Source organism: Rhineura floridana, chromosome 7 (genome assembly GCF_030035675.1).
Source record: "Rhineura floridana isolate rRhiFlo1 chromosome 7, rRhiFlo1.hap2, whole genome shotgun sequence".
Lineage (NCBI taxonomy): Eukaryota > Metazoa > Chordata > Lepidosauria > Squamata > Rhineuridae > Rhineura > Rhineura floridana.
In genome coordinates, this window is record NC_084486.1 from 48674448 (window position 1) to 48693095 (window position 18648).

Below are 18648 nucleotides of genomic sequence, written 5' to 3' on the forward strand. Positions count from 1 at the left end.
TAGCATGCTGACAAATTTTTGTGAGGAGTTTTAGGAGGAAAAAATTGAAGTTGATGCAGAAATGTGGTGAACTTAATTGGAAAAAATGAGAAAGTGAGAGAGAAATAGAAATAGACACATTCGTCCATACTTACCTACGTAAAGCCAATATATATTAGTTCCTTTATAAATACAGTAAATAATCATATTAGCAGTAGTGCTATTAGTAGTGATAAATATACCATTTATACACTCACAAAGTACAATATAGAACAAGGTTAAAATAGGAGATATATAGTATTACAAATTTACATGTATAACAACCACGTCCACTTCTGTATATTTAAAATGAGTACTGACACATTTACAACTTTTCATGAAGGGACCGTCTTACCAGAAATGATGTTGTGGGCACCACGTACTTAAGCCTCTCCAAAATTGCTGCTTCTGGGGGAGAAGTTGAAGGTAAGCTAGTCTCTCTTCAGATGACATTTCTTCAAAGGAGCTCAAGTTCAAAACAAAACAAAGCAGGAGGAAGGACAATGCAGCAAAACCTATTTTTTCACTCAATAACAACGCAGTACAGCAGGAGCAGCTGGTGAGGAGGGGTGGCGCTACGTGCCTGGCCTCCCAACAGCACAATCATAACCACTTACTTGGAGGGGGAGGGATAAGGTGGTGGGGAGGTCAGTGCTGTGGAGTTGCATTGGTAGAACCAATCTGTTGCTCTTGTTGATACACCTGCACAACGGTGACCTCCCTGCTGCCTTGCTCCGCCCCCTTTTCCTCCTGTAAGTGGCAGCTATATTAGCCATTTAAAATCTGTCCCAAGTCATGGAAATAAGTTGATTTCCATCTTAAAACCTATGTAATTTCATTCAATGATTGTTGCCTGATACATATATCTGAATATGTAATCTAATCATAGTGTAATCTTATATATTACTACTTGAGTTCAATGGGATTTACTCCAATTTAAATAAGTATAGGATTGCAACCTCAATGTAATATTTCTTGGCTCTCGTCAATAGTTTCTTGGAGTCATTAAAAAAAGGAGGGGATAATGTACTAGGAAGTGTTTTTTTGTGAATATCACACTGAAATAAATGGGAGCTGCTTAAGAATAGTGCTTCCTACTCTTGTGCAGAATCCATTCATTTCAATGTGGCTTGCTAAGAAGAACTTGATGGTGCCCATTAACTGTGTGGAATCAAGACTTTTGTTCATTCTGTCCCGTCTGCAACAAAATAACTTTTTTTAAAAAAACTGTTTGGAATATTGTGAAAAATTAGTCAAAGTATTATCTGAAAATTCAGTTTCTTCTAACATTCATATTAATCAGTCATGCCATATGATTTCCAGAGTCTGCATGTACCACTAGCCTAGACTAGTCATATGCTCTCCATACTAATAAGGGCTCTTTCAGGAATAGCCATGAAAAGCTTCCCACATTTGTGAAGAAACATTACTATTTTGTGGATGTACCCCTAATGAATCAATTCATTATATCTTCCATAACGAGAGCACAATATGCCATTGTTGCAGAAAAAATCAGTTGCTCTATGCATTTATACCATGGGATATCTTGAGCTTCCTTAACACTACAAGAACACCACTGTGGGGCTTTATATTTTCTTCTGAAACCAATTTAGCCTTCGGGACTACTAGTTTCTTTGTATGAAATAGTCCCTACAATGCTGCTATAATTTCCTAATTTTGTAAGACTGATGTGACAAAGCTGTTGGTACAACCCATTCTAAGTACTTAGGCGCTTTAGAAGCAAGTCTTAGGATCAGCCCACATCTTATTTTTAGAGTAAGACTCCAGACTCATTTAAGATTTGCTTTGATTAGGAGGTTTTATATGTTTATTCTATGTGCCCTATTACATGTCAAGTAATCTGTTGTCTTTTTATAATATATAGAGCTTTCATCTTCGGGAGCTGGGGCTTCATCATATGAAGGTTCATAATCATAATCATATCTTGGAACTTCATACCATTTTCTTTCCTTTGCCAAAACTAATATTTCCTTTTAAATCCAAATATTTAACCCATACACTTCCATTTATATTAGCTGCTGCACTAAGACTCTGATGATTATGCTAATAGTTTTGAACAGCTTTGGCATTGGAATGGGGTAACAAGAAATAGTCTTTGGCTTTTGCATGGCTTTATTTCATAATTTTGCATATATTTGCCTAATTTATGATATACATTGACTTGTAGTACTTAAGAGATATTCTGCTGCAGGAGCTGTGGAAGCAGTGGCTGGTGGCCTGGGCCCTCGGTGGTTCTTTAGGTTTAATGAGAACACATAAACAGCTCTTATCTATGAAAACTGGCACAGTGTACCTTTGGATAGATTAGCCTTTGCATCAAATTCTGTGCCTTATTTTTAATGACTAAAATACATTTCATAGAAATGGATGTAGTATAAAGGAATTACTTCTGAAAGGTGTCCTTATAATTGCTTTGGTTTCTCATCCAGTTTTTAAAAATATGCAGCACAGATCACTAAGTAGCACAGCTTAATAAGAAAATCAGGAGCTGTCAATCGAAATGCTTTCACATTTCTGTGCTCAATTGCATTTTATATTTCATTGTGCAACAGTGATTACACTGTTAAATTTTCTAAGAAATCATTGTTTGATCAGTGAAGGCATACAAGAGAAATAACTACTTTTTAAAGATTTCTTTTAAAGCAACTTTTTATTTGCCTGATCCTCACCACATTTACTCAGAAAAAGGATTAGATTTTTTCCCCCATGTTACAAAGACTGGAGACACATATGAGAGTGATTCACACTTTTTTCCGTACACCTATTGAAATAATGTAAATAAGATGGCTTGGTGAAAATGAAGATGGGGCTTCTGCACCATTAATAGTTGTGTAAAAATAGAGAATTTCAGCAGGTGTAGCTTACTGTGTTTAGTTTATCATAATAAGCTACACTTGCTGAACTTCCAGCTTCTACACAACTAATAAAACATACAGGAGCCTCATCTTCCTTTATATCTGACCACTCTAAATGCAAGAAGAAGAAGAAGAAGAAGACTTGTAAATCTCACTGCTTGGTAATTTGCACTCACTCTGTAGTTTGGGGTGCAGTTGTAATTTTAGGAACCTATTAGTTCTCTTGGATATATATGTTCTCAGCATTTAGCAGCAACTGATTCTACTAGTCCTTTACTATTATAGCTGATGCAATAGAAGGCTTTAATTATTACAGCTGTAGCAGCTGTGTATTAACCTTTCACCTGTGTCTGTAGTTTAGTTAGAATGTGTGACTAATTTCTCTTTTCAGTTTTATTAACATGGGAAAAGTGGTCCTGCATTAATGCTTATGGTCAGGATCCAAAGAAGAGAAAAGCACTGGGATGAGAGATCTATGAGTATAGCAGGATTTTTCTAGACTTTTTGCTAGAGAAAAATCTACACTGGTAACAGCCAACAAAACTCCAGTTGCACATGTAGTTCTTTCCTGTGCATGCATATCCTTTCTTTGGATCCTAGACAAAGATGTTAATATGGGACATATATTTTTCAGTCCTCTTCTTCTTTCAAACAAATGGAAGTCTGTTAGCATAAATATAATACAGTTTATTCTGTGGGGTTCTTTTTCCATAACGTTTTCGCTAAGTTCAAATTTACTCATCTCAGATCCATACACTGCTGCGAGCCAAAGTTTTGTTATGGGCCTGCTTGGGAGGCTAAATTTATCCCAGTGACCCCCTATTTCCATGCACACATTAGAGTACTGGTGAAGGACCTGTCCTCCCCCAGATGTTACTGGACTACAACTTCCATCATACCTGGCCATTAGCCATGCCAGCTGGGGCTGATGGGAGTTGGAGTCCAATGACATCTGGAGGGCCACAGGTTCCTCACCTTGGATTAGAGATGGCCCCGTCACAAAGTTAATATATGGATAGAAATACCCAACACTTAAACTTTCTTTAGACCTATAGAATAAAATCTTTTTATTTTTCTAATGCTATATGTTTTAGTTCTCTCCAACTAGATTTAATGCTCATGCCCTAATGTACTGTGTTCTATACATGATGTTTTCTTATCAGTAAATACTGGAGAGACAGAAGTGGGCTTCTTACCAACATTTGGGCCTTGTTATCTAAACCTTTATGGAAGCCCAAGAGAATATACTGGATTCCCAGATCCATATGATGAGTTAAATTCTGGAAAGGTTTGTTGATCTTTTTTCAATATATGTTAGTGAAAATATATGCTTTTTGCAGTTCTCTTTTAACAGACACATATTTTGGTATTATATGCAACAACAATATTTTAGATGCAATTGTACAATGTCCCTAGTAACAGGAATGTTGTATGGGGGTGGGGGAAGATGGCTGCCCCATATACTTACAGGCAATTACCAAGGAAGGGATAGCAAGTCATAACATATTGCTGATTCCAGGGCAGTTTTAAATGCATTTTCATCTAGTGCCGCAAGCTGCTTAAAGCAGCTACAAACTGTAGAAAGAAAGAAAGAAAGAGAGCAAGAGTGGCCCTTGGACATAAAAAAGTTTCTAAACTTTTTGGGTTTTTTTTTAAAAAGCATACTGATTTTTTGGGATTTTCCTTTTTAAAACCACATGGAAATGGAATGGAATTAACTTGCCAATCAACATGTGTGAAAGGGACATGAACCTAACAAGACCTTCTGTTCATCCCTACTTCATTCTAGGGCAGCCTTCCTCAAGCTGGATCACCTCCAAATGTTTTGGATTACAACTCCCATCAATCACAGCTTAGCATTATGTTTTAAAAAGGCGTCAGCCTTAATGGCTCTTTTACATGCAAATGAATACATTGGATATACAGATAAGCTACCAGTTTCAATCATGTGTCTGCAGCCCCCTCCCCCCAGCCAGCTCTTGCTTCAGTGCAACAAAATTGTTTTAATGCATTTTAAGGTCTGTTTTTTATGATGTTTTAAAGTGTTTTTAGCACTTCTGTTTGCCTCCCTGGGCTCCTGCTGGGAGGAAGGGTGGGATATAAATCAATCAATCAATAAAATAAAATAAAATGCTAATGTCCAACCTGAGCTAATTGCAGGAGAAGGAATGGTGACAGGGAGTTTCTGTTGAGAATATAGTGTATGACTCCTTCACCAGTTGTTCTTTTAAACACCTGTCGCCTTATAAAATATTGTGTACCTTTTAGGCTTTTGATAATGGTTTTTCCAAGCAACAATAGTATCAGCTCTCAAGACACAATGTTGTAGTCTTCAAAAAATAATTCACAAATTGCATCAATGCTTACAATTAAATATTGTTATTTCTATCATACCAAAAATAACAGCATCCCTTTGCAATATGCACATATTATAAATTCCAGTCCATCTTGGGATCATTGGCATGCAGAAGATCACACAAATTGCCGTTGCTTGCCTCATTCCTTAGCAGCTGGGACAGTGCATGCATAGCTCTGTAAAGGAAGCTGGAATTGTATCAATCAGCTCTTTGGGAGGCACAAAAAGTGCCTGAATTCAATCCTCCCACTCTTTTCCCCCTGCCAAGAAGTTAACTGGTGAGATACCAGCTGCCTTGAAAGCAGTGGTTCTGTTTTACTTGATTTTGTTTTTAATTGAGCCTTTTGCTTTATTAGTAACTTGCCCTGGGATCATCATTTGATGAAATCAAAATAATAAATAAAACAAAATAAAATTAAGATTGATATTATAACATTATACATAATGACATATGCTGAACCATGTTTTATTTTAAGTAGCAAAACTGGGACAGTTAGTAAAAGGAGGCATGTTTTATTTTGCAAATATGATAAAAGTATACAAATTTGAGTGCAGACGATATTCACAATATAAAATATTATACTAACTTTGCTGCTAAGTACTTTAGGTTGCAGTATTCTATTGTGTTTCAGGGAGAAGGAGTAGCTTACAGAGGCCGAGTCCTAGTGGAACTATCCACACTACTTGACAGCAAACCCCTTTCTAAGAAGATTGAGATTATACCCAGCGATGATGTACTCGTTGTTGAAGTAAGTGCTATTTTGCCTCTCAGTATATGAAATATGCAGTACATGTATATGAAATATTTCAGGCTTACTCCTCTTGGGAAATTAGATAGCATTAAGGTCTTTGATATTCCAATTAACTAGTGTAAATATAACTTTCATTTTTCAAATGGTTATGTGAATCTAGTGGGCTGACTGTGCTAAAACTTATGCCATTATACACTTGCTGGTCTTAAAAGTGCTATAAAACTCCTTGTTTATTTTCTAAATTTTTGCTTATGATTTCATTGTAAAGGAAAATTTCAAAGACATACTGGAGAGACTTTTATTGGGCAGGCTGCAAGTACAGCATGATGTGGCATAGCCTGTAAATCCTAATCGCCAACTGGAAAGGAAATCTCATTGCAATCTATAGGGTTTGCTTCCACATAAACATGGTTCAACTCCAGCTGTTAGGGCAAAGTGGAATGGATGACCCATTAGGCAGGGCTGGCCCAAGACCTTTTGCTAACTGAGACAAAGGCCATCCCATTCCATGTATATGACTGGAATACAAGTTCAATATTACTTCAGCACTGGTGATGGGATATTGTCCTCCTTGGCACTTTAGGGCAGAAGCCTAGCTTAGGGGGTGCAGAACAAGTTATGTAGCACACACTGCTGTATCCCCCAACACCTTGCTGCTGCTAATTCACCACTCTGCCTGGTGTCTGCTCATTCCCTGTGCAAACAAATGCTGCAGCACAGCAGCAGTGGCCCCAATGTGTATTGCAGGAGCAGAACAACACATGTGCAATCACAGAGCCTGCTGGAGTGTAGGCCTAGCTTGGCTGCCTCCCTGTCTGCTTGCCCAGTCAGGGGTCTTTCCCAACAGTTCCTTCGTGGCACAGGAGAAGGTGACTAGGCGAGATAGCCAATCAGAACAACGAGCAGGCATTGCTGCTGCCAGGTCACCAGCTCAGGTGTTTTGGAATATTTATTTATTATTTCATTGCATGTATATCCCACCTTTCCTTCAAGGTGGCGGAATAGCTCGGGGGATTTAGAAAGAATGGCCAGGAGGCTCTGGTACCATCTCCCCTGCTGCCTCCCACCATCCACTGCCTGAGACAGCTGCCTCCCACCGTCCACTGCCTGAGAAAGCTGCCTCACTCTGCCTAATGTTAGGGCTGGCCCCTTGCCCATTGATCTCTCCCAGTTTTAAAAATGCATAGCTGGTTGTCACTGGGATTGGCAATGACCAGGGCCAGCCCCAGACATGCTGGGGCCCTTGGGCACCAGCTTGCCCTGGCATGCATGTGCGCACGCACACATACATGCATGCGCACGCCCAGGACCAGCCCCAGACACGCTGGAGCCCTTGGACAAAAGCCTGCCCCAGGACCCAGCGCTCCCCTTCCACAACTTGCGCACGGCGAGAGCTTCGGGACTGCGCCATTCCCTTCCTTAACTTACCTTGTTCTGTGGTTGCGCATGCAGCAGTGCCCTTAAGAAAGATGGCGGCTGAGGTTTCCCTAAGGAGCTAAAGCCTCTGCCGCCATCTTGGTTCATGGCAGGGATGTGAGTGCACAGTATGCATGTGTGCCATCAGCCAAGATGGCGGCAGAGGCTTCAGCCCCTTAGGAAAACCTCAGCTGCCATCTTTCATAAGGGCACTGATGCGTGCGCAACCGCAGAACAAAGTAAGTTAAGGAAGGGAATGGCGGAGCCCCAAAGCTCTCGCCCTGCGATCCGCAGTAGCGATCCTGCCACGAATTGTGGAAGGGGAGCAGAGGGGCCCCTCAGGGGCTCCTGTAGCCTCGGGGCCCTCGGGCCAGTGCCCCACCTGGCTGCCCCTTGGAACCGGCCCTGGCAATGACCACATCATTCCCTTGTGTACTGAGATCTATGGGAATCAGTGTGTGTTCGCCACATGTCAGATAGCTCAGAACAAACCTTGAGAGGCCATTTGGGAAAATGTTATTGTATTCATTTAGTCATATAATTGGAGCAGGAAGAAAAAATTGTATGCCTCCTCATTTTAGCAATTACTTTTGCATCTATTTTCTACATATTGGTAACTAGCAAATCATTTAAAATGTGTTATTTTATTTGACATTTAACTTTTCCCCACCCTCCTTTTTAATGATAAATGTATGTATATTTATTTTACATGTGTTTTTGCTTTTAAAATGTCACTGTTTATTAAACCACTGTTCTCGTTTGAACCTACAGAAATATCAGCGCAGAAGAAAGTACAGCCTCAGTGCTGTGTTTCATTCTGCCACCATGTTGCAAGATATTGGTGAGCCTATCCAGTTTGAAGTTAGCATTGGGAATTATGGCAATAAATTTGATACTACCTGTAAACCATTGGCATCAACAACTCAGTACAGCCGTGCTGTATTTGATGGTGAGTATTATTGTTGCACAAAAGTAGCAATAAAGACATGGGGGAGTAATTTTTAAATCTACCAACCCTGTGATTAGTTGCAGGTATGGAACTTCAACTAAAAAAGATTTAGGATTCTGACACACACACTGCATTTATTCTTGGTGAGCTCAGCTTGAAACCTTCCCATATGATTCCTGTTTTTAAAACCACAGAAATAAACTGGATGAAGAAAGTCTCACTGCTGTAGATATAGTTTTAGATTAGGCTGTTTTGATGCAGTTTAAAAAATGACAAGTAAAATAATTACAAAGGCTTCATAAGAAAAATCTGTGTTTTATTCAAGGCTCTTGGTCGGTGCTTAGCAAAGCTCAGGCTACAGAGCATGAATGGAGTTGTTGAAAGCTAAGGTATAATTAAGGTTATACTGTCCCTTAGCAAGAGAGGTTATGGAAGAGAAATTAATTTAGTTCACATTTAATCATTTGAAATTCATGCTTCTCCAAAATCTTATTATTGGACAATATATATGATGCTACTTGCTCTGCTAAGTAGAAAAAAACTAGGGTCTTTCTAGACAATGAGTTTATAACACAACAGATGCTCATTTGTTGATTTTTTGTTGTGTAGCATTCAGGCATTTATCTTCAATGCAGTCATATCCTAGGGGAAATAATACTTTTTTACTCAAAGCTCAAACCATAATTGATTCGTTCATAGCTAGCAGGCCTGTTGTAATATGAAGTATTGTCCAAAACTCCCTTTGTTGGAGTCATGCCTAAACTTGTGATTAGGCAGAGTGAGACAGATTTTGGGTGCCATTAAAGGGCAGCAGATTATTAGGGGGCTTTTTGTTTTAAATTTAAATATATATATTTAATTACCTGGAGTATTCATTTGCATTTCTTACCTCAGGTAGAAAAATGCCTTGGCCAAAATAGTGTGAATAAAGTCTACTGAAATCCAACATGGTATATGTCTCTTTGTAAGAGGACATATTTTCCCCAAATAACTATTAACACATGCGTATTTCCTCCAGGAAATTTTTACTACTACCTACCATGGGCAAACACAAAGCCAGTTGTGACACTGACTTCTTATTGGGAGGATATAAGCCATAGACTGGACCCTTTAAACCTTCTTCTTTCCATAGTAGAAAAATTGGTAAGTTATTCACAACTTTTCTGTAATTCATGTACACAGTGTTGTGTGACAATATATGAAAGAATGAAATACAAGTTGTTATCCTTCTACTTGGATTCATATTTTCTTAGTATAGGCAAACTGCTTGAATGCAGCAACATAATCAAAACCTTGGCAAGTTCTGGTTTCACGATAGGTAGAACTTCAGTCTTGTCTAGTGAAACCTCCAAGCAACATTTCTTCATGATATAAGCTACATTAAATAGAGTTGCAAGGCTATTAGGATCAGGCATTATGAACATATTACACCACTGCTTCATATACTACACTAGCTCCTGGTCCATTTCCAGGCCTAACTGAAAGAGCCGGGTTTTGACCTAAGCCCTTCATAGCTTGGGATGTGAAGGATCGCCTATCTTCATAAAGGGCAGTGTATGAATAGACATATGTGGGGACAGGTGATCTTTCAGGTACATGTTCACAGGATCTTTTCCAGGCACCTCCGCCATCTGAGGTGCAGTGAGCAAGCACCATGGTAAGATCCTTCTTGGAAGTGGCACCCAATTTGTGAAATGCTTTCCCTTGAGAGGCTTGGCCTGGTGCACACATTAATGTCATGTTGGTGTGAGCTAAAGATCTTTTCATTCTGCCAGGACTTTTAATATGAATTTTAAATCCTGCTGAAAGTTTTAAAAAATGGCACTATTGGTATGCATTTATCCAGAATTTACCTACAGCAGACAATTATAGTGATAGTTATAATGGTTTAAATACTGAAAATAGCATATAAACAGCATGAAAACATACAAAAGGTATTTGATATAGTTTTAATATGTGTTTTATCCTATTGTATTTTGTTTGTACTTTGTTAATTACTCTGGTATTTCTAAGATGAAGAGCTATATATAAATATTTAAAAATAAAAACAATAAATGGACATTTAGCTTAAGTCCCATTAATTTTAGTGGGTCTACAAATATAGGTTTGTTTGTTTGTTTACTTACTTATTTACTTACTTACTTGGTCTGCATTGGGCCCTGTCTGTGGTAGTGCTTTACAAATAGTTTTCTGTAACATAGATGAGAAAATCTTACTGAAAAATAACGTGAATGAGACTTATCCAACTCTTTAATTCCATAGCAAACAAACATAGCAGCTTTAAAATCAGGAATACAGGCAAAGATGCCAGAAAACCGGTTGGCTGAAATATGGTTGAAGCTAATTGATGAACTTATGGAGGACGTGAGGTAAATTGTCTTTCATCTTTTTGGGCTCCTTTTTGCAGAAAGGGTGGGATATAAATTTAAATCATCATCTTTCCTCTCCACAATTGCCCAGAAATTCATAAGCGCTAGTTACAGGGATCAGTGCCTCCTGTTTGAGAAGTGCCCCAGTTGCTTCTGGGGCCCCACTGCCAGAGTTCCTGGCTTGAGGACCATAGTGCCATACACCTAGTGCTTGTGATATTGCTTGAAAACTGAGGCCTGGTTTCATGGTAGTTTCCACAAACTGCCTACTGAATGTTATTTATTTACTCAGAAAACCTATACGTTTCTTCTTTCAGTAAAGAATTCCCTCGCCTGGAAGGCAAACACAATGTCACAGTCCTTGATACACAGATCCACAAGCTGCGGCTCAAATCTCTCTGCCAGATTCAGGAGGCAGCATTGAAACTGAGGAGTGAAGCCACAGACGTGAAGGCCACCCTGACAGAAATTGAAGATTGGTTGGATAGATTAATACAACTATCTGAAGAGGTTGTTCTCTCTGTATTGTTATAGATACAAATCAGAAGTGTCTAGTCTTGTTCTGCCCGAGGGCTACAGTGATAATCGGTCACCTCTCTGAGGGCCATATGCCAGGGGTAGGTGTGGCTAGGTAACACTTACCACCCACAGAGTACACATATATAGATAAAGACCACATGTTCATCAGACACACGCACACTACCCAAGTACATGTGCAGACTTGTGAGGGCATGTGCAGGAAGCTGCCTTATACTGAGTCACACCATAACTCAGTATCTACACTGACTGACAGCAGCTCTTCAGGATTTCAGATCAGATTCTCTGCCAGCCTTACCTGAAGATGCTGGGAATTGAACCCATCACCTTCTGCATGCAAAGTAGATGCTGTCCCACTGAGTTACAGCCCTTCTACAAGCAATATGCTCGTCGTTTATAGAGCCAGAGGCAGACACACACAGAGATACATAATCTGAAAGGCAGGCAGACTAGTAGAGGTTCCACTATTTGGTTCCCTATTACAGTGCTGCCCACCTTCTACCCCAGTGCTCCCCACAGCAATGTTGCAGTAGGAGGCTCTTGCACCAGAGGGAGTCTTTACAGGGAAAATCAAGGCAGAGGTGTTTGAATTTTGAAGAACTGCCTGACCCCACGTAGCAGGAAAACGTCAGCACCACAGCAGGAAACACCACAGAAAACAGTTTAATATAATAATAATAATAATAATAATAATAATAATAATAATAATAATAATAATAATAATAATAATAATAATAATAATAATAATAATAATAATAATAATAATAATAATAATAATAATAATAATAGCCAAATTACTGGGGATCTTGAGGGGTCACAAAAAAATCTCTTGAGGGACCAGATCTGGCCCATGGACTTTGAGTGAGCCATCCCTGATATACACATAATACATATGTATAGATGTGCATAAACAGTGTCTAACAGACTATCAAACAAACCATGACGTGTTTTAGTTGCTCTTGCCTCATGCCTTTGGTGCTTGGTGAGCATCTGAGGTGGGATGGTGAAAGAAACCATGGCTAGGTTAGAGTGCTGGATTCACACATCATGTCAAGCCGTAATTAAACAAACCAAGATATGTAAGTCAACAACAAACCATGGTTTCAGATCATGATTTCTTGGTAGTAAACAAACCATAGTTAAGATGCTGGTCAGGATTTCGATGATCAAACAAACCATGATTTAACAAGCCATAACTTAATAAGCCATGGCTTAGAATTATGTGCAGACTAGCTCATACTGAGGTCATCTTTGGAAAATCTCACCTGGTATTTAAGATATGATAAGCAGAGACTAGAGGGAGAGACTTTTTGGAAGTGTACCTGCTTGTGGAATTCCATTCCCAGAGAGACATACCTGGTAACTACATCATTGTCAGGAACATCAATCAGTCATGTTCTTAAAATAAAAATATTACACTTCCATTATTCTTTGCATAGATCATACTTGCAAATGCTTCTGCATGTGCTTGGGCTTCCTATGGAAAATTGTGATATATTAGAATTTATCACCTGTTTTATACATTTAATACAGCTATCCATGTCAGGGAACTGGGGTTGGCTGTGACTCCCTATTGAGTGTAGACTCAGTGACAAACCTGTGTAATAGGTGAAGTTTTGCTAACAAAGTCCCTACAGGCCTTCTGTAGCTTTTTTGGTGCTCTATGTGCAGGGTCTTCTACGTCATTGTTGTATTGTTGTTGTTATGTGCCTTCAAGTCTATTACGACTTATGGCAACCCTATGAATCAGTGATCTCCAATAGCATCTGTCATGAACCACCCTGTTCAGATCTTGAAAGTTAAGATCTGTGGCTTCCTTCATGGAATCAATCCATCTCTTGTTGGGTCTTCCTCTTTTTCTACTTCCTTCTGTTTTTCCCAGCATTATTGTCTTTTCTAGTGAATCGTGTCTTTTCATTATGTGTCCAAAGTACGATAACCTCAGTTTCATCGTTTTAGCTTCTAGTGATAGTTCTGGTTTAATTTGTTCTAACACCCAATTATTTGTCTTTTTTGCAGTCCATGATTTGTGCAAAGCTCTCCTCCAACACCACATTTCAAATGAGTTGATTTTTCTCTTATCCACTTTTTTCACTGTCCAACTTTCACATCCATACATAGAGATCAGGAATACCATGGTCTGAACGATCCACCATTGTTGTATAATGTGATATAATTCCTTAGAAACAAGTTTTCTGTAGTGGTTTTTTTCTTAAATGTGGTTCTATGGATGATATTTATAGGAAGCACTGTTATTTTACAAAAAATGTTTTCCTTGTTTTTCCCCATATTGCAAAAACAAAAGCCACAAAACAGCATGCCCGACGTGATCATTTGGATGATCCGGGGGGAGAAGAGACTTGCCTATGCGCGCATTCCTGCTCATGAGGTTTTATATTCCACTACATGTCCTGGGACAGCTGGAAAATTTTGTGGAAAGACACGGACCATCTTTTTAAAGGTAACATAAGCCTAAGCATAGACATGTCTGCTCAGCATTTAGAACTCCAGTGCTTGTTCAAGTCTGTGACCTGGAAGGCAGTCATTTTTAGGGCCAGTCTGATACAGAATGTCACTAGTAAAAGAATTACTGGGAACAGTCCTGAGAGAGATGCTCATATATGGGGATTACAACATAACACTGACATAAATGTCTGTATACATCTATAGCCTTGTGTGTATCTATTCCCTCTTGATTTATACAACCCAGTATTTTCCAAACCATGTACCATGAAGAATAAACCAATTAAATAAGAGGCTTCAGATAATCCAAAGCCACTCTATATAGAGGAAGCTGCTTGCTTACATCTCTGTATGTTTTCACAAGCAATGGGTCACAAGAAGGGTGGAGACAGTGTCATTCTCCTGGCAGCAGAAGCACTGCTGTCATTGGAATGAGGCAAGATTGGAGGATCTCAGGTCTCATCAGCCTGGAACTTTCCCAACCTTACTGCTGATGCCTCACCTGGCACTACCCCTTCCAAGGACCGCAGAGCACTCCCGGTAGGATGCCGCTAACTCTGCCAGCCCTCATGAGCTATCACTGGTTTTGACTATTCAGGACTGCCTTTTTCGTAATCAGGCTTTGCTGGTGGTGGGAAATCATACTGGGTCTTTACATCAAATGTGACTTGACGATTCAACCAGTATCAGGCAATGAAGTGGTTTGCTAGGTGAAACCTGTGCAAAATAGGAGGAAGGGGGCTTCCAGCCTTTAGCCGTCATCACTGAGAGAGGCAATGGTGAAAGTATGTATGTGTATATGAGTGCCACTGCCAGCGGCATGCAAGTGCATGGTTGCTGAGTCATCCGGACATGGGTGCAGGCGTGGGCACAGGTTGCTGATGTCATTGGGGGCCAGCAACTATATGCTTGCATGGTAATGGCTACAACACCCAACCCCTCTGTCGCCACTTCCCAACACTGAAGGGTAAGGATGGGAAAGCTTCTACCACTTCTGTCACTTGTGCTTGCTGGCGGGTTCACTTAGTGGGCTGTCTCATTAGCTGGTGCTGCACTCATGCATTCATTCCTGTCTGCCATCATGAAGATTGCCTGTTGTAGTTCTGCATACAGTCACAGAGTAGACCTTCCATTCCAACCTCGTGCTTGATGCAAGAAATCCAGAGCTAGGGCATCCCCGTATATGTCTGTCCAGCCTTTGCATGTGCCATTTCTTTTGAAGTTGGCCTGTTGCAATCAGGAGGCCGTCTCAGAACTGACCCACTCAGAAACACATGGGGTGGCTCCCTTGAGAGCAGGTCATTCTTAATCTCCACATTCTAAAAGTTGTGTGTGTGTAAGATTAAGACATACCTCTAACTGTAATTCGGAGACTGGGACATGCTTCCCAGCTATCAGTAGTTGGGGAAACACTCAGGCGAACATCATATAACACAACTGCTTTTCAAGCCTCTTATGGCAAGGAAATATTAACAGTTAGTTTTGCCAAGTTCTCAGAATTGGGCAGGGGTAAATACATTGTTTGACTAGAGCCAGGAATGGAAAAACAGGAAAAGAATTAACAATCTGGCAGTGTTTGTCTCCTGAATGTTGGCAAACTGAGGACACTGTTCTATATAAAAGTTGTTTTTGGGTACTGCTGAGCTCTCAACACCCTTAAGTTTTCAGCTACTGTGAGGGAACCTGTCTGGCACAGGAAAAGTTTGGGTGGGCACATACATTTCAATCAACTGTCACTGAGGCACAAGCCACAGTTATTTCGATTGTGTGTTTTGTTAGTGCTTATGTCACATTGGAGGCCAACAGTTTTTTGTTATACGTGTTTTAGTATCCACAGGACAAAAACAATGGCATCAAAATACCCGTACAGTTGCGAGTAAACTTTTGGCTTGGCTTGAGTGCAGTAGAAAAGAAGTTTAATAGCTTTGCAGAAGGAACATTTAGTGTCTTTGCTGAAATGGTATGTATGCTAAAAATTACAATCTTACTTCTGGAGCTTGAATTTTGCCATCAACACTTCCATTAAAATTCTGAGATAAGGTCCCAGGGAATTTTTTGGCATTTTCCCCAAGCAGTTGTAAGGGTAAAATCCACCAGGAAGTTTCCTGCACAAATACCATTGAAGTGAATGGGAGCCATTCAAGAACACATCCCTTTCAATGATGCTTGTGTAGCTCCCATTCACTTCATTGTACAGGAGAATGTCTCAGTGTGCCCCGAAATGCCAAATCAGACGCCACATGTATATAAGAACTTTTGCCCAAGGGACCCATCAAACTGCTCTCTTTGATCCCATTTTTATCATCTGTGTTTCCTTGGGTGCCATAACTGGTATTGCAGGGATACTCTTTTCAGTTAAACCTACAATTTTAAAGGACTGTAAGTGATTTTGTAGAGTTTTGGAGGTTTAAATAGATGAGCAGGTTGGCTTTCTAACAGCCCCATGCTGCTCTTTGAACCTCCAAAACCCGGTTTTCAGATGTTTAAGGAGCAGCACAGGGCTGCTTGCAAAAGGCTTTCAAACAGCTCTGCCCTGTGCTTTGAAGTCCTGACAATTGGGTCTTCAAAGTGCAGCATCACCTTATGTCACTATGATGTCAGGTGATTGGCAGATGACCCAGAGAAGTATGGGAGAGAAATGACCAGAGGGGAAACATACCAATGGTATTCTATAAAAAATAGAATACCATTGACCCCATGGGCTCAAAAAGGCTGGCTAGCAGTGGAGTAGACAATATTAACACAGATGAACCCTTTGTCTAATTGAGTATAAAGCAGCTCCATATGACCTTTAATTCTAATGTCAGTGAGATATTTAATATATAAAACTTTTTGAGAGTCTAACAGTTGCTTCAATTTTCTTTTCTTTTTGACAGTATGAAAATCAGGCACTTATGTTTGGAAAGTGGGGAACTTCGGGACTTGTTGGCCGCCACAAGTTTTCCGATGTCACAGGAAAAATCAAACTGAAAAGAGAATATTTTTTGCCTCCCAAAGGATGGGAGTGGGAAGACGACTGGTTTGTTGATCCTGAAAGAAGGTCAGATTGTTGTTTGGATTCTTCTACCGTAAGACAAAGGGAAGGGCTTATGCAATTTCCCATTGAGGAAATTTCAAAATCTTTGCAAAAAGAGAAGAAGGCAATAAAACACCAAGTTTTAATGCAAAGCAGTTCCATTAAGGATTCCCAAATGAACATGTTTATAGCTGACATGAGCAACAGTAGAATGAGTACAGTCTTTGGATATGTCCACACTGGTAGTTTTTTGTATGACCTCTTTCTGACATTTGGGGTGAAACGAGTCATTCTATATTGTATTGCAGGATGTGTCACTATTTAATGTTCCATTTAAAAAAGAAAAACAAATTTTTAACAAGCGTTTACATAGTCTGGACAAAATGTCATACTGTCACTCCCCCTTCCTGGCTGTGTCCAACCTTTCCTCTTTACCCAAAGTGGAAAATATACTCAAACTGCCCTTCATATAAAATGCATGCTTTATCTGACATACTAGTTCATTATCAGAGTGGAAGTAGTTTTGCTACATGAGGCTTGTAAACAAGAGTGAGAGAAGAAAGGAAAACATTGTTTGCAGAAAATGCTTTTCCCAGCAAACTTTTTCTAAAAAAACTCTAATTTGGGCTTGAAGTGAAATGTTCATATCATTGTCAACATCCCGCCCATTCTTCAAGGAGCTCAGAGCAGCATACACAGTGTTCCTTCCCCTTTTATTCTTGCCACTACCCTGCAAGTTGGATGAAGCTGAGAGATGGTGACTAGCCTAAGGTGACCCAGTAAACTCTGTGTCTGAGCAGGGATTTCAATGCCGATTTCAACAAATTCAGCAATAGTGGTGGCTGGTGGGTCCATATCAGTGGGGCAGTGAATCCACTCCATGTTTTACTCAGAATGGTCAAGGAGCTGTCCAAGGTGCTGAAACCTGGAGTGGATTCCACTGCCCCAATGACATGGACCTACCAGCCACCAATGTTCAACAGTCAAGTCATTATATCAACTGGCTACTAACCACAGCACAGCACAATAAGATGAGACACTTCTGATCAGCCTGGTGTAAAGCTGGGCCTTATGCAGCATTGGATAGACAGCTGAGCAGAAAGAAGGAGTGTGATCTTGCACTCAGGTTGCTTAAATCCTATTGATTTCAATAGACATCAATGATATTTAATAAGTGTATTTGTGTGCATGATTGTAGCCTTAGGATGCTTTCAAGTAAAGAAACTCTCGCTCCAATCAAATGTGTAGCATAAAAATCTATGTTGGCCACTGACCTTCAAAGGCAAATGAAGTCTGACAGAAAAACACTTTGGCCAATAGATGGCAGCATAGAATAATTGTAGGCTCTTTGAAATCCCAGCCGTCAGCTGTTGAATCTCTTTAGTGTGAGATATTTTATTTTACTGCAGTAGTATTTTTAATAACATTGCATATACATTTTGATTTTTTTCCTTTAAAAAGGCATACATGAATAAGAGAGAAACACATCTGTGATCATGTACTTTATGGAATAATGTGATGCACTGGTATCATGGATGCAACAGTTTACAATACTGGCTTCAGTTAATTTATAGCTCATTGTACACTCTGTGCAACAAATTTAATTGCTGTCTTCCTCCATTTCCTTAGTTAGATGATGCCTAGGAGTCAGGAAAAGAGCAATAGTTTCCTGATTGCAACAGTGGGTTTCAACACTTTAGAAAAGCACTGTGATTTCAAATTATTAAAGTATTAAAACTGTGAAAATGTTACCACTGATTCCGACCGAGCATGGCTATCCACAAACTGCCAACATGATTTGGACCAAGTGTAACCATCCAGAGATATTAACTGTATTAAAAGTGCTCTCTGGTAATTATTGGAGTGTGGGGGAAAGCCTTCATGAGAGGACAATGG

The 18648-nt window shown here is 39.7% G+C and overlaps 1 protein-coding gene across 2 annotated transcripts in view; it reads left to right on the forward strand.

The window, feature by feature from the left end:
* MYOF (myoferlin) overlaps window positions 1-18648 on the forward strand; it is a 102770-nt gene that overhangs the window by 40305 nt on the left and 43817 nt on the right. The window contains exons 16-26 of one of the 2 annotated variants that reach the window (XM_061635516.1): window positions 362-444; window positions 1904-1942; window positions 4058-4182; window positions 5883-5999; window positions 8190-8367; window positions 9386-9510; window positions 10630-10736; window positions 11054-11246; window positions 13579-13734; window positions 15565-15696; window positions 16613-16776. In XM_061635516.1, coding sequence (XP_061491500.1) covers window positions 362-444; window positions 1904-1942; window positions 4058-4182; window positions 5883-5999; window positions 8190-8367; window positions 9386-9510; window positions 10630-10736; window positions 11054-11246; window positions 13579-13734; window positions 15565-15696; window positions 16613-16776 — 1419 coding nt within the window. The remainder of the gene's footprint in view (window positions 1-361; window positions 445-1903; window positions 1943-4057; window positions 4183-5882; window positions 6000-8189; window positions 8368-9385; window positions 9511-10629; window positions 10737-11053; window positions 11247-13578; window positions 13735-15564; window positions 15697-16612; window positions 16777-18648) is intronic. The other variant, XM_061635517.1, reaches the window with a different exon arrangement.